Genomic DNA, 17775 nt, shown 5'->3' on the forward strand with positions numbered 1-17775 from the left:
TTAACATGTTAATTTTATCTTATTTATCATTTAGCGTGGGGTGGACTACATCATCGTTAACATGTTAATTTTATCTTATTTATCATTCAGCGTGGTGTGGACTACATCATCGTTAACATGTTAATTTTATCTTGTTTATCATTCAGCGTGGGGTGGACTACATCATCGTTAACATGTTAATTTTATCTTATTTATCATTCAGAGTGGGGTGGACTACATCATGGTTAACATGTTAATTTTATCTTATTTATCATTCAGCGTGGGGTGGACTACATCATCGTTAACATGTTAATTTTATCTTATTTATCATTCAGAGTGGGGTAGACTACATCATTGATAACATGTTAATTTTATCTTATTTATCATTCAGTGTGTGGTGAACTACATCATGGTTAACATGTTAATTTTATCTTATCAACTTAAGGCCATATTATTGGATCCTGGCTTCTTGTGTGTGAGCTTCAGAAAGATACGGGATATGATAAACACCAGGGGTTATTCCGTGAAGAGGCTGGCCGAGATGATAGGCATAACCCGTGAGAGGCACGTAAGGGTTACCCCCAGGCGCTGTTGTTCCGGTAGGAATCGAATACGTCGCATCCAAACCGTTGGTGAAGTGAGCCGGGTATACTGCTGCATAATCATAAAAGGGCGTTGTAGCAGCCGAAGATAGCGGGGAGGGCGGTGACACCATCAAACCCGCTGTTGCTGAACCAAAGGGGGAAGGAAATAAGTACTGGGTGGGAAAACTGAAATAAAGAAAAAAACATAAAACATAATTGGTGGATATTTTCAATGACAAATTATACAAAACTAGGTACATAGTAAAATCTAATGACAGTATAATAAACTTTTGCAGTTGAATAAAGTGTTTGTTTTGTTTGTTTTCCAATTTCGCACAAAGCTACCCGAGGGCTATGTGCTCCAGCCATCCCTAATTTAGCAGTGTAAGATTAGAGGGAAGGTAGCTAGTCATCACCACCCACCGCCAACTCTTGGGTTACTCTTTTACCAGCGAATAGTTGGATCGACCCTAACATTATAACGCCCCAACGGCCGAAAGGGCGAGCATGTTTGGCGCGAGGGGAATGCGAACCCGCGACCCTCAGATTAGAAGACGCACGCCTTAACACGCTTGGCCATGCCGGGCCTTTGAATAAAGTGCAAACGTCTTAAGTTACCTGAACAAACTGTGGTATTATTGAAAATATTAAGTTTATTGTATCTTACATGAACACAACTATCCGTGTTTCTAGCGAGTTTAAGAAAACGGGATTTTTAAAAACAGCTTCTAACAGCTCCACTTCGCCGTAATTAATATCACGGTGTCTTTTGGTATAGCAAGTAATTAGCTGTAAACACAATGGTTGTTTGTGCCGGAGTTCATGACGTCTGAAACTTAGTTTGGAAGACCTTATACATTCATATTCGTTCTTCAGTTTTGTACTGGCACACACACAAACGTCAGTTTGTACTTGTGTGACGTAAGCTTGGTCAGTAATATGATTTGCTCAAGATACTTAATATTTTTGTACAACTACCCAATAGTTAATTTGTCTAATAAAACATCCACAGAAGTGTTATAATATTCTTTAATAGATTGTTTAGGCAGAGTATTCGTGGTGAAACTCTGTAGAATGGACGGCAACTGTCTGTTGTGGAGACACAGAGGACGATTTTTCAAAAGTCTTCCACCTTTCGTCTTCAGAAGACTTTCGAAACGTCTTCCTCTACACTCGTGCCTCCACGACAGGCAGTTGCCGTCCATTCTTCAAAGTTTCATCAGTGTTCAAGTCCCCCGCTAGTACTGCGGTATGTCTGCAGGTTACATCGCTAAAATCAGGGGTTCGATTCCCCTCGATAAACTCAGCAGATAGCCCAATGTGGCTTTCCTATAAGAACACATATATAATAGTGTTCTAATATTGTTGTAACGGTTTCTATCGTTGGGCGGGTTCTTTCTGATTATTCTGTACAAAGTTGAGTTCCCTTAACGAAAGAATAAATGTAAGGAAAGCGTTTCATTTCTTCATATTCTGTGACGTAACTAACGATAACAAAGAAATAGGCCTCGCTTCAAAATAAATAACAATTGTCTCTAACTTTCTAACATATGCCCTGTATCTAGAACTTCACTGCTTTGTTTAAACAAAAATTGGAAGTTTATGACCTAAACTAACACAAATTAAATACACATTTAACAATGTACTACAAATAACTGAGCTACGTTATCAAACTGTTAAAAAATAGAGCCTGTAACAACATACATGGTTTGAAAGGACGTGTTGTGTTTTATGTTTCGAAACATGTATTTCTTATTTTTTAGATAAATATTTCACACTTAATATGAAAAATAATCCGATGTGTGAAACTTTCTTTAGAAAACCAATATGTAGATTAATATTACTTCTATATTTAAATGTGTAAATGTAGTGATCTGTGGGAACTGGAGCCAAATAACACACTTTATCAACATCAGGATACGGTTAACACCCACTAAAATTAGGGGTTCGATTCCCCTCGGGGGACTCAGCAGATATCCCATTGTGGCTTTGCAAAAGGAAAACACACACACAGGCACAATATTTCAATCGCCCGCTGGTACAGCAGTAAGTCTTCGAATTTACAACCCTACAATCAGGGGTTCGATTCCCCTCTGTGGACTCAGTAGATGGCCCAGTGTAGTTTTATCATAAGAAAACACACTAGCTGACACATTCATAAACACAAAATAATAACACTGAACAGACCAACCCCTGAATCACTCAATATTCGCTTATAGAGGTGATTGTTAGTTTTATATATTGTAAAGTAAGTAACTTAATTTTACAAACACAATCCAGTCAAACGGAAGTTACTGTTTAACGTGCATCATCAAAAGTAATTGTTGTAGCCTTCTGTTTACGTAAACAACGTGGCATAGCTTTAACATAACAGACTTATAATGTATTTAAAACATCGCTTGTTTATAACCTATAGAATTTTGTCCATCGCTGCGTGAGCTTGTTTTTTAAATTTCGCGTAAAGCTTCACGAGGGCTATCTGCGCTAGCCGTCCCCAATTTAGCAGTGTGAGACTAGAGGAAAGGCAGCTAGTCATCACCACCCACCGCCAACTCTTGGGCTACTCTTTCACCAACGAATAGTGGGATTGACCGTCACATCATAAAATAAAAACAATAGAGAAGGTTAAACATAAACAAATAAAACAAAAACTATAGAGAAGATTAAAAATATACAAATAAAACAGTAGAAAATATTTTTTAAAAAGTGGGAAAATAGACAAACGAAGTGAGAGACAAAAGGTAAAGGAAATGAAAGCATAATATATTACATAATGTACAACGAAACAACTGGTCATGAAAGAACAAAATCTTCAGTAATAACAAACGAAGCTACTCGAGCGCCACCTGTGTTAACCGTCTCTCATTTTGAAGTGACAGACAAGAAGGAAGGAAGTTAGTGAACTTCACCCACTGTCAACTCTTAGGCTGTTCTTTTTATCAGTAGATAGTGGGATTGACTGTAACATATAACGCCCTCATGACTAGAAGGGTGAGCAGATTTCGAACTCGTGACCCCCACTGGGGTATGTCAAGGTAAAATAAAGTTTAAAAAAATGCACTAATATATACACGTATTTGTAGGTAGGTTTACTGTTTCATTACATTCTGTTTACATGTGAAAGTCGAATTTTCGATTTTTATCTTAGTTTCATTTCAATCGACTGATATTTTCACATAAAATATCTTCAGTGTCAGAGGAATGTGTGTTTTTCTTATAACAAAGCCACCTCGGGCTATCTGCTGTGCCCACAGAGGGGAATCGAACCCCTGATTTTAGTGTTGTAAATCCGTAGACTTACCGCTGTACTAGCGGGTGGCAGTATCAGAGGAATCACAAGAGACTTGCAGTAAATAAATTCAGCGAAACAGGTGAAGTAAAACGAGCACAGGCCCGGCACGGCCACGTGGGTTACGGCACTCAACTCGTCATCTGAGTGTCGCGGGTTCGAATCCCAGTCGCACCAAACATGCTCGCCCTTTCAGCCGTGGGGGCGTTATAATGTGACGGTCAATCCCACTATTCGTTGGTAAAAGAGTAGTCCAAGAGTTGGCGGTGGGTGATGATGACTAGCTACCTTCCCTCTAGTCTTATACTGCTAAATTAAAGACGGGTAGCGCAGATAGCCCTCGAGAAGCTTTGTGCGAAATTCAAAAACAAAACAAAACAAAACGAGCACAGCAATCATTTTTAAAATGCCTGAAATTAGATAGATAAGTTAAATCAAAATAATGTTCGAATTTTTGTCTGGAATTTTGAACTTAAATAAATCGTGTAGTTTCGTTACGTCTCTTTATGCACCCAAGGACATGAAACAGATACGATTTATTCTTCACACTGTAACAGTTGATGATTGACCAGCTTGTTAATATAAATAGTAGGCCCTCAAAGACTTCTGTGTTGTCGTATTGAAGCTGGATCAATGAGTGCTGGAACTAGGCGAAAAGCTTCGTCGGAAGTAGGTATAACTAATATGATGTGGATTAGGATTCAGACAGGCCTTGGCCTGAAGTTTTCTACCAGGCCTATCAAGATCGTGACTAAAAAACAACAACAAAAAATTGGACCTCATAAAGGGCCCTTTTTGAGCCCGAGGTCTGAGATTACAGGTCGAATCCATCCACCCTTTTAAATGTTTAAATAGTAACACACACATATGTATGAGTGTGGATTGCGCGTTCTCATTGAAATAAGTTTATAACATGCGTTAGACAGTAGAGGGAAGGAAATATTTCGAGAAGCCCCCGGCCCCCCACTAGTACAGTGGTAAGTCTACGGATTTACAACGCTACAATCAGTGTTCGATTCCCCTCGGTGGGCTCAGCAGATAGCCCGATGTGGCTTTGCTCTAGAAAAACACAAATAAACAAACACGATTTCGAGAATTATAAGGAACTCGGGGTATATAGAGAAAAAGCGAATATTTAGTACTGGTTGTTTATATACGTTTTAGTTGAGTACTTTGAATAAAATGTGATTTGGAAAAAGTACTGACAGAGATGAATAAAACCCTACAACCCGAACGCTTCCGAAAGGTGGACCTTCCTTCTTCAGGGGCAGATTGGTAATCTGTTTTGTCCCTGAAAAATAAAGGTCCATCTTTCGGAAGCTATAAATATAGGGTTTTTATTGATCTCTATCAATATTATTTTAATCTACATGTTTTTCTAACATCAACACTATAAGAAATATAGTCAACATTGTTCTAAACGTTCTTAAGTAGCGGGGAACTTGCGCCTTTTTTACGAGATCTGAACAAAAATGACGTCACAATAATATCGCCTGATTACAAAACTGTACTGTTAGTTTGTGGGAAAACAAACAATTGTGGAACATATTGACTTTACCAACAGGCCGGTTCTGTTACCTTAGAACTCTGGTTTCAACTTTAGTGTCAACATTCTTTTAAAATTTGGTAATCTAATAACAAGATGCACGCGCACGCAGCTCGCGACACTGTTACATTCCAGGTTGAGATAACTGTCACCAAAATAGACGCTAGCCAGTCGCCAGCAGAAGGAAAACAAAAAGTAGGAAGTAGTTTAGCACGAGTGTTAGCAGTACGTGGCGACTGAAACAAAACTTTGGGAAGACTCACCTAGAGGGCGTTAGTTACCACTTAAATACAAGAATAAAGTGTATTTTTCAACTAAACCTCCCGGGAGTAAATTACTTACATAGTGGTGTATACCCTCGTGAAACAACATTTTATGCCCTGAATTAGAGCTATTTAAGGTACTATGCCGCAAATAATTATCTAGATCTGCGACGTCTGGAAACATTTACATATTCTACAATATCTCCTGTATGCTAAATCCGAAACCAAAACCCATTTTTTCTCCATCACGTACCTATTTTTCACAAAACACGATATGTACTTTTACATTTTCATTGAAATAGTGTCATATTTTGTTACGATTAAAATGTTGACAACCACTGGCTATAGATTTCTCTAGACCAATCACGACGTGAGTCTTGCCGATCGTTCTAGAACCCACAAGAAACACACCTATAGTATATAAACGGTTAACATACCTGATGACGTGTCATTTATAGAAAATATTTGTGCGTGAACTCTGCCATTAAACTTTTCTTTTCAATATTATTCATTCGTCACTATGGCAACAAAAGGTTGGGTAAATGGCCCACACATATTCCGTTATAGTTGTGGTAAATTTTGGTTAGGCCTCAGGTTAAAAAACTGAGTTCGGATGGACAGTGCGAGAGGACAATGAGAAAAATTAAACAAAGAACAATGGATTGTTTTTATAGTTGTTATTTACAAATATTTAGGAAACAACATGGACCCAAATTACGAAAATACTGTCAATTATGCTTGATAACCTCAAACAGTTGGGCTGTAATATGAGCTTGGAAGTTCATTTCTTACATTCATATTTACCTGAATATCACGTGATATGAGCATTTCATATGAAAAGTACTGGTGGCTATATCATATGGACACTTCATATAAACTGTCCTGATGTTTAAACTATTAAAGCGTGTTCAACAAAAGAGAAGTACACATACATACAAATAACCAGTTTTAATAACAAACTGTGTATTACTGACAGTTCGTAACCATGGAAACAGTAACAAAGAACGAGCATCTCATTACTTCAACTTCTGGTTTTCTCGACTCAAATCTCACGTTAACACAAATAAATTGGTTTGCATAGTTTCAATTCTATTGAACTGGATGTATTTGAACAGTTGTTAGTATTTTCTACCTTTGAAACCCATATCAGAATTTGAAAAAAATAAATAATTGTAACATGTTTATACGCCACATAGCGGACGTTGTTGTAACTAGTTTATTAATTCATATTTCTACCATTCTGGTAAGGCCGAACTTGGGCCAACAGTTAGTGTGTTGAACTGTAGATATGCGGTTCAGTGGTTCGCGTCCCGTTATTACAAAACAAAAAACACCCTCCACAGTCTGCGGCCATCAATGTGTTAGAAGAATAACACTCAAATTCCACTATTTGATCTTAGAAAAATATTCAAAAGTTGGCTACCTAGGTTTTAGTCTATCATTTCAAACTAAGAGCTGACTATAAACACAGATAATACTCGTTTAGTTTTACATGAAATTCAACAAAAACAAACTATTATGGTATGGTTGAGTTTCTCTCAGTTCTATGACACATCAAATCAGCATATGTGTCAAGATTTATACATACATATGTTTATTACGGATTAATCTCATGGATTAATAGTAAATGTACTGATAACCCTTTGGTGGTTTGTGACTATAGCAAATGTATTGATAACCCTTGGATGATTTGTGACTGTAGTAAATGTATTGATAACCCTTGGATGGTTTGTGACTATAGTAAATGTACTGATAACCCTTGGATGGTTTGTGACTGTAGTAAATGTATTGATAACCCTTGGATGGTTTGTGACTATAGTAAATGTATTGATAACCCTTTGGTGGTTTGTAACTATAGCAAATGTATTGATAACCCTTTGGTGGTTTGTGACTATAGCAAATGTATTGATAACCCTTTGGTGGTTTGTGACTATAGTAAATGTATTGATAACCCTTGGATGGTTTGTAACTATAGTAAATGTATTGATAACCCTTGGATGGTTTGTGACTATAGTAAATGTATTGATAACCCTTTGGTGGTTTGTAACTCTAGTAAATGTATTGATATCCCTTGGATGGTTTGTAACTATAGTAAATGTATTGATAACCCTTGGATGGTTTGTGACTGTAGTAAATGTATTGATAACCCTTGGATGGTTTGTGACTGTAGTAAATGTATTGATAACCCTTGGATGGTTTGTAACAATAGTAAATGTATTGATAACCCTTGGATGGTTTGTAACTATAGTAAATGTATTGATAACCCTTGGATGGTTTGTGACTATAGTAAATGTATTGATAACCTTTGGATGGTTTGTAACTATAGTAAATGTATTGATAACCCTTGGATGGTTTGTGACTATAGTAAATGTATTGATAACCCTTGGATGGTTTGTGACTATAGTAAATGTACTGATAACCCTTGAATGGTTTGTGACTATAGTAAATGTATTGATAACCCTTGGATGGTTTGTGACTATAGTAAATATATTGATAACCCTTGGATGGTTTGTGACTATAGTAAATGTATTGATAACCCTTTGGATGGTTTGTAACTATAGTAAATGTATTGATAACCCTTGGATGGTTTGTGACTATAGTAAATGTATTGATAACCCTTGGATGGTTTGTGACTATAGTAAATGTACTGATAACCCTTGAATGGTTTGTGACTATAGTAAATGTATTGATAACCCTTGGATGGTTTGTGACTATAGTAAATATATTGATAACCCTTGGATGGTTTGTGACTATAGTAAATGTATTGATAACCCTTGGATGGTTTGTGACTGTAGTAAATGTATTGATAACCCTTGGATGGTTTGTAACTATAGTAAATGTATTGATAACCTTTGGATGGTTTGTAACTATAGTAAATGTATTGATAACCCTTGGATGGTTTGTAACTCTAGTAAATGTATTGATAACCCTTTGGTGGTTTGTAACTCTAGTAAATGTATTGATAACCCTTGGATGGTTTGTAACTATAGTAAATGTATTGATAACCCTTGGATGGTTTGTAACTCTAGTAAATGTATTGATAACCCTTGGATGGTTTGTAACTATAGTAAATGTATTGATAACCCTTGGATGGTTTGTGACTGTATCAAATGTATTCAGATCTCTGAGCTTGTTGTCACTGTGGTAAATGTATTCAGTGTGTCTTTTGACAGTTGATAAGAAAGCTTTAACTGCATATGTGTAAGAACTAACAAAAGGGCACCGTCTTAGAAAACACCATAAGACTGTTCTCGATCTCAGATAATCCTTTATTCTGGCCATGCACAATAAAAGAGTTAACCATCTTGTTGATTGTCAGTTGAAATGTGATGATCTGGACTTACTGATTGTCAGTTGAAGTGTGATAATCTGGACTTACTGATTGCCAGTTAAAATGTGATGATCTGAACTTGTTGATTGTCAGTTGAAATGTGATGATCTGGACTTGTTGATTGTCAGTTGAAATGTCATGATCAGGACTTGTTGATTGTCAGTTGAAATGTGATGATCTGGACTTATTGATTGTCAGTTGAAATGTGATGATATGGACTTGTTGATTGTCAGTTGAAATGTGATGATCTTACTGATTGTCAGTTGAAATGTCATGATCTGGACCTACCAATGGCACCTACATTTATTAGGATGATTACATAAAAAGATTCATTGACAAGAACCTCGACTATGAAAACTTGCGAGGCACAAAATGTTGGTGTTTCATAAGAAGAAGTATATGAAACGTGTCAGTAAAAGAAAAAGAACGATATGATTTGTAGGACAGAAAAAATAGGCTACTCCAGAAACCGGCAAAAGTAAGAACATTAAATAGTTTTGTTTTACCTGAAGTAATAAGAAATACAAAACTTGTAACATCTTTTACAGAAAAGTTACGTGGATTAGTTTCTAATGTCTTTTGGAGAGACAAGGAAACCTATCTCCACTTAACGTTTCCATTAGTTTCTAATCAAGAATGTAGCACTGGAGTTTCTTTGCTTTAGAAGATGATTGACAAAGTTCAAGGTTCCAATGAAAACCCGCTTTAAATCACTTAAATACAATATTCCTCTAACAGCAGTTGTTTTATTTTCTGATTTATTATATCACATAAGAAATGAGGCATGTAGTATTCATTAAGAATTACTTCAAGTCTTCCACTTTACTTTAGAGTCGAAGACATCACAAGTTGTTAATTTTGTGTATCAATCAGATTGCTGCACTTAAGAAAGCATTCATAACTGCAAGTAAGTTTTAGAGTGATGCCATAGTTATTTTGGCTTGATCTCAACATGTGGGTTAGATATGACAAGTGTTCATGTTATTGGTCACCGTATATAGCCAGAAAAAGGTTTCAAAGGTTTATGTACTGAAAAGCATCCATTGTATTTTAAATTACACCTCTTCCATCACAGAGATTCAATTTTGTTTTAATACTTCAAGTATTTTTACTTGGTGATGTATAATTTTAAGGACTTAACAACATATACAAGTATCTTGAGGCCAATCATATATTTTGTTACAAGAAACAGTTAAGGGAAGAGCCTTAAAACTGATCAAATCATTTGTTACAAGAAACAACTATGGGGAGAGTCTTGAGGACAATCAAATCTTTTGTTACAAGAAACAACTGTGGGGAGAGTCTTGAGGACAATCAAATCTTTTGTTACAAGAAACAGCTGTGGGGAGAGTCTTGAGGACAATCAAATCTTTTGTTACAAGAAACAGCTGTGGGGAGAGTCTTGAGGACAATCAAATCTTTTGTTACAAGAAACAGCTATGGGGAGAGTCTTGAGGACAACCAAATCAATTGTTACAAAAAACAGCTATGGAGAGAGTCTTGAGGACAATCAAATCAATTGTTACAAGAAACAACTATGGGTAGAGTCTTGAGGACAATCAAATCAATTGTTACAAGAAACAACTATGGGGAGAGTCTTGAGGACAATCAAATCAATTGTTACAAGAAATAAAGAAAATTAAATATTTTGTTACGGAAACAGCTCGACAGGGGCGTTCTAAAGGAAATCAAATACTTGTCCTTATGAAAGTCCTAAAGAATCACATGTTCATCCATGATAGTTAAATTCCAGCGCATCAAATGTTGAGGGACTTTTCATGTATTTCGTTAAACAATTATTTTGACAAGGGAATCATTTAAGATTTTTTTTCCAGCAGCAAAAACTGAAGACAAGAAATATTTATTTGACTCAGGGGTTAAATGTGTGACGAGAGAAGTTATCGTGGGTAATCAATACATTTTTATGTTGGTGATGGTCTAATATAAAGAAGAATTTCCAGTTGCTTAAACTGGTACCTGGTGACACCATAAAGTTGTCAAAACATTGTACCTTTGTAATAGTTTCTTTCAAGTTACCTCGAAACTTTAGTTTATAAAATATAAGTTCCACCTTATCAAATTTGAATTAACCATAATAAAGAATAATTTCATCACAACTATTCATTATAACACGTTTTACCATTTTGAATAAATGATTCAGTTATTCCATGTTTACAGCCCTAAGCTACTTTGCTCTATAAAGTTAAAGTTCCTACAACCTTCTAAATCAGCGAGAATTGTGTATATATCGACAAATGTGACAACAGAACTGAAACTTGAGAGTATTTTCAAACACAAATAAAACTGTTTAGAGATGATATCATCAAAAACTCTTTTTAACCACCTGGCGGATGAGGCCCTCAACTAGGAAGTTCAAGACCTCAAGACCAAGATGAGGCCCTCAACTGGGAAGTTCAAGACCTCAAGACCAAGGTGAGGCCCTCAACTGGGAATTTCAAGACCTCAAGACCAAGATGAGGCTCTCAACTGGGAAGTTCAAAACCTCAAGACCAAGATGAAACCCTCAACTGGGAAGTTCAAAACCTCAAGACCAAGATGAGGCCCTTAACTAGGAAGTTCAAAACCTTAAGACCAAGATGAAACCCTCAACTGGGAAGTTCAAAACCTCAAGACCAAGATGAGGCCCTTAACTAGGAAGTTCAAGACCTTAAGACCAAGATGAAACCCTCAACTGGGAAGTTCAAGACCTCAAGACCAAGATGAGGCCCTCAACTAGGAAGTTCAAGACCACAAGACCAAGATGAGGCCCTCAACTACGAAGTTCAAGACCTCAAGACCAAGGTAAGGCCCTCAACTGGGAAGTTCAAGACCACAAGACCAAGATGAGGCCCTCAACTACGAAGTTCAAGACCTCAAGACCAAGGTAAGGCCCTCAACTGGGAAGTTCAAGACCTCAAGACCAAGGTAAGGTCCTCAACTGGGAAGTTCAAGATCTCAAAACCAAGATGAGGCCCTCAACTGGGAAGTTCAAGACCTCAAGACCCGACATTTACACAGTTTTTTAAAATTGAAGCCAGACAATACCAATATTTTATTTTATATTAAATATGGTTTCAGAACGAATGTTTACCAAAGTTGTTTTGTTTTTATCATTTATCTACCTATAATATTAATGATAAAATCACAAAATTCAATGTCGTTCTGACATCAGTGGTTTATTTAATTAGGATTTTTAATTATATGTTAATCAAAGCGATTGGACGTTTCTCAATTTGTATAACATGCACTCATCTTCCAGAAGAACGTTTGGGAGAAACGTTATGACAACTGTTTACATAATATAACCAACGTTTACCTAGCCCTATTCTGTAATATAATCAACCTGTATAGTGTTAGATCAAATGAGAAAATTTGGCTAAATGAACACCAGTACTCGAATAGTTGAATTTGACCGGCACTCTTATGGCCCAATAGTGCGAAATTCAATTATGTGTCAAAGTAACGCGAACCATGAATTATTGGATTCAGAGTCCGGTACGGTAACCACTGGTCCACGGCCGTTCCTTAAGATTAGCTATTTTCACTATTCCGTGAACGGTAAATTTCGTAAGCCCACCGGTACTTCAGTTACTATTATTCAAGTCCAATCTACTCTTTAAGGCAAAACCATGTTTTAAATCATTGTAATGACATGTATAAATCTCTCGGTTCGATTGATATATTCGAGTTTTCTATGCACCAGCAACTTGTGTGTACTCAGCTGATTGTATTGTAACAATATCGTATAGAAAATAATAGTTTTATAAAACCATTGTTTCCAATGAAGACGATTTTCCTTCGTAGAGAGAGTTTCGGTAATTTTCAACCTAAATAAACATTGTTGGGTAAATACATTATACAGACAGCATGTTCATAAATAAAACAATTTCTCATAACATATTGGAAAGGACAGATAATTTATGTAAAGACATACATCCCTCGTTTTTATTTAACTGGCATCGCAAATTACGAGTCTTTATTGTAAACGTTCTGTAAATAACTAATTGGGTCGGAACGAAAATTGTTCAACTACAACAAACAGCTAAATAAATGTTCGCTTGTATAACTCGCGTATAAACAACAAACATACAAACAAAACAAGCTGACTTAAAGAATGAATCAGTGAATTTGAATAACCTGGTTAGAACATCTACTGTACGCGAACGAAAAGAATAAAAAAAGACAGTTTAGAGGTTTTGTTTTTATTTGAATTTCGCGCAAAGCTACACGAGGACTATGTGCGCTAGTCGTCCCTAATTTAGCAGTGAAAGACAACAGGGAAGGCAGCTAGTCATCTCCACCCATCGCCAACTCTTGGGCTATTCTTTTACCAACGAAGAGTGGGATTGACCGTCACATTATAACGCCCCCACGGCTGAAAGGGCGAGTATGTTTTGGCGCGACGGGTATTCGAACCCGCGACTTCCGGAGTGCGAGTCGAGCGCCCTAACCGCCTGGCCTTGCCAGGCCCAAATTCGACAGAGAAGAGAATGAACGCACGTGACTACAAGAACTGTAACACGTTGGAGACGTTCCAGGTCTTTTTAATACAACGTGGTCTCAACCTCTTTAGTTTCATTTTAAAATAAAAACATAGTTACGATCAGATAACACTTTATCTTCTGCTGTTCGTCTAAACAGTGTCTTACTTATGTATCCACCTTTACCTGATTTTCTCTTAAATACGTGTCTAACAACCAATAACTTTCTCCATCTTTTGTTTGTTCCTTTTTGTCTCTTGTTTTATCCAATAAAAGAAAACATATATTTTAGTGCCAAAGTACTATTGGTTTGTGTTGAAAACATTAATTACAACAGACAGTTGGTTAAACCTACACTAAAAGTCTGAATCATGTAATGTGTGATCGATCAGTTAGATCTCAGTATAAATGACATAAAACATTATAATGTAGCTTTTCTGTAAACACGACGACACATTTCCAGACTATAAAAGCAATCTGTGCACAAAAAATACAATAAACCAGCAACATCTCCACCAATTTTTTATAGAATAATAAAAATTAACTAGATGGGTGTGTGTTGTTATAACAAAGCTACATCGGGCTACCTGATGCGTCTATCGATGGGAATCGAACCTTAATTTTATCATTGTAAATCAAAATACTTACCGCTGTCCTACCGTCGGACATGAAGTAGATAAGAATCATGTAGTGATTAAAGAAATATTCACATTACTAGATGTCTAAAAATATTATATATTTTATAACTTTGTAAAATTCATTAAATTACAATCAACCAGTAAATAATATTTGTGTATTCAACCAGTAAACAATATTTGTGTATTCAACCAGTAAACAATATTTGTGTAATCAACCGATAAACAGTATTTGTGTATTCAACCAGTAAACAATATTTGTGTATTCAACCAGTAAACAATATTTGTGTATTCAACCAGTATACAATATTTGTGTAATCAACCAGTAAACAGTATTTGTGTATTCAACCAGTAAACAATATTTGTGTAATCAACCGGTAAACAATATTTGTGTAATCAACCGGTAAATAATATTTGTGTAATCAACCGGTAAACAATATTTGTGTACTCAACTGGTAAACAATATTTGTGTAATCAACCAGTAAACAATATTTGTGTAATAAACAAGTAAACAATATTTGTGTATTCAACCAGTAAACAATATTTGTGTAATCAACCAGTAAACAATATTTGTGTAATAAACAAGTAAACAATATTTGTGTATTCAACCAGTAAACAATATTTGTGTAATCAACCGGTAAACAATATTTGTGTAATCAACCGGTAAACAATATTTGTGTAATCAACCGGTAAACAATATTTGTGTAATCAACCAGTAAACAATATTTGTGTAATCAACCAGTAAACAGTATTTGTGTATTCAACCAGTAAACAGTATTTGTGTATTCAACCAGTAAACAATATTTGTGTATTCAACCAGTATACAATATTTGTGTAATCAACCAGTAAACAATATTTGTGTAATCAACCAGTAAACAGTATTTGTGTATTCAACCAGTAAACAATATTTGTGTAATCAACCGGTAAACAATATTTGTGTAATCAACCGGTAAACAATATTTGTGTACTCAACTGGTAAACAATATTTGTGTAATCAACCAGTAAACAATATTTGTGTAATAAACAAGTAAACAATATTTGTGTAATCAACCAGTAAACAATATTTGTGTAATAAACAAGTAAACAATATTTGTGTATTCAACCAGTAAACAATATTTGTGTAATCAACCAGTAAACAATATTTGTGTAATCAACCGGTAAACAATATTTGTGTAATCAACCAGTAAACAATATTTGTGTAATCAACCAGTAAACAGTATTTGTGTATTCAACCAGTAAACAATATTTGTGTATTCAACCAGTATACAATATTTGTGTAATCAACCAGTAAACAATATTTGTGTAATCAACCAGTAAACAATATTTGTGTAATCAACCAGTAAACAATTTGTGTACTCAACCGGTAAACAATATTTGTGTAATCAACCGGTAAACAATATTTGTGTAATCAACCGGTAAACAATATTTGTGTACTCAACCGGTAAACAATATTTGTGTAATCAACCGGTAAACAATATTTGTGTAATCAACCAGTAAACAATATTTGTGTAATCAACCGGTAAACAATATTTGTGTACTCAACCGGTAAACAATATTTGTGTAATCAACCAGTAAACAATATTTGTGTAATCAACCGGTAAACAATATTTGTGTAATCAACCAGTAAACAATATTTGTGTAATCAACCAGTAAACAATATTTGTGTAATCAACCGGTAAATAATATTTGTGTAATCAACCGGTAAACAATATTTGTGTACTCAACTGGTAAACAATATTTGTGTAATCAACCAGTAAACAATATTTGTGTAATAAACAAGTAAACAATATTTGTGTATTCAACCAGTAAACAATATTTGTGTAATCAACCAGTAAACAATATTTGTGTAATAAACAAGTAAACAATATTTGTGTAATCAACCAGTAAACAATATTTGTGTAATAAACAAGTAAACAATATTTATATAACAATATTAAATAAGCGTCTGTTGAGTAAACACTTATAGGCACGCTAAACAGTTTTCACAGAAATATGAAAAGTGCCCCTGGTGGCAAGTCTGAGGGCTAACAGTTTTCTTTTTTATAATCCTATTTAGAAGAGCAACAATATCCCACTGTTTAGCTCTCGGCTTGAGAACAAAGATTCAAAGTTGGATGGTTAAGACTGTTTCTCTCTGTATTTAAACCTAAAAAAAAATAATCCATCTGAGCAGCACCGTCTGGTGGCGATTTCAGCGTCATTCGACATTAAAAATCAGGGTTTGATAACATAAGATAGACACAACACAGGTAGCTCTATATTTATTTTAGTTTTGTCCTTAAAAGAAAAACAACTTACCTCAGTTGACCTGGGAGTAGTGTGGGGTAACCAGGCCTGATGGGCACAGAGAAGTCTACATAAAGATGGAACAAACCAGTCAGGATTATATGAAACCACTTTCATAATTGGTGTAGAAAAACGAAGTACTTCAAACAATTTATATTCCTTATCTAATACAATGCTCTGCAACAGTAATTTATACAATTAGTTTATCTATCTTACTTATCTTCCCATTATAAACAATATATGTATGTTTCAGAAGTCAACACAGAATGGTTGAGATTTGGAAGATGCTCTTTATATCAGTTTCCAGGCTGAAGAAGTAATGGTTGAGGTATTACTATTATATCAGTAATAACACTAGGTAACACAATTTTTACTTTTTCTTGTTTCTGGACAGAAAGTGTTATTTCCCAATTCCTTATGCCTAAAGTAAATGGAAAAGACCTATTTCTCTCTTCAAACTTTGCTTTTGTGACCTGGGAGTGTATAACAAAAACATGATGGGAGACTATATTAGGGGGCTCATACGTGAAAGTGATTTACATTATAGTCACAAATCTCGAAAAACTACTCACTTCTAAACATTTTTGTATAACTTTAGTATAAATACATGTAAATCTTGATTCATATGTTGTTTCATTCAGACCTTATGTAAATGAAAATGTGCAAATTTGCCTGTTTTTACATATAAAATAGGTTAATTTCTAAATTTCATTATCCAGATCACAAAAGCAAAGTTTGAAGGGAATAATGGCCATTTTCTGTACTTTTACAACATAAGTAATTAAGAAATAACACATACTATCCAGAAACAAAATTTGTGTTACATAGAGTAACCAGAGCTGTCGTAACACCCAATGTAAAGAAGACAGAACAATATAAAAGAACTGGAGGGAAGAGGAAGGGAAGGGTGAGGGAGGTATATCTTTGTTTCGGTGAATTACTAAAGACAAATATTATGTTTTATTTGAAGACAGAACAATATAAAATAACTGGAGGGAAGAGGAAGGGAAGGGTGAGGGAAATATATCTTTGTTTCAGTGAATTACTAAAGACAAATATTATGTTTTATTCAGAAGAGAGAGAACAATATAAAATAACTGGAGGGAAGAGGAAGGGAAGGGTGAGGGAGGTATATCTTTGTTTCAGTGAATTACTAAAGACAAATATTATGTTTTATTCAGAAGACAGAACAATATAAAATAACTGGAGGGAAGAGGAAGGGAAGGGAGAGGGAAGTATATCTTTGTTTCAGTGAATTACTAAAGACAAATATTATGTTTTATTCAGAAGAGAGAGAACAATATAAAATAACTGGAGGGAAGAGGAAGGGAAGGGTGAGGGAGGTATATCTTTGTTTCAGTGAATTACTAAAGACAAATAT

The 17775-nt window shown here is 35.2% G+C and overlaps 1 protein-coding gene across 1 annotated transcript in view; it reads right to left on the reverse strand.

Moving 5' to 3' along the window:
- Positions 1-280: 280 nt before the first annotated feature.
- The window catches only part of LOC143246727 (RNA-binding protein 24-B-like), a 41199-nt gene continuing 23704 nt past the window's right edge, over positions 281-17775 (reverse strand). Inside the window, exons 3-4 of the mRNA XM_076493818.1 lie at positions 16407-16461; positions 281-749 (exon numbers count right to left, since the gene is read on the reverse strand). Coding sequence (XP_076349933.1) covers positions 431-749; positions 16407-16461 — 374 coding nt within the window. The 3' untranslated portion in view covers positions 281-430. The remainder of the gene's footprint in view (positions 750-16406; positions 16462-17775) is intronic.

This window comes from Tachypleus tridentatus, chromosome 3, assembly GCF_004210375.1.
Source record: "Tachypleus tridentatus isolate NWPU-2018 chromosome 3, ASM421037v1, whole genome shotgun sequence".
NCBI lineage: Eukaryota > Metazoa > Arthropoda > Merostomata > Xiphosura > Limulidae > Tachypleus > Tachypleus tridentatus.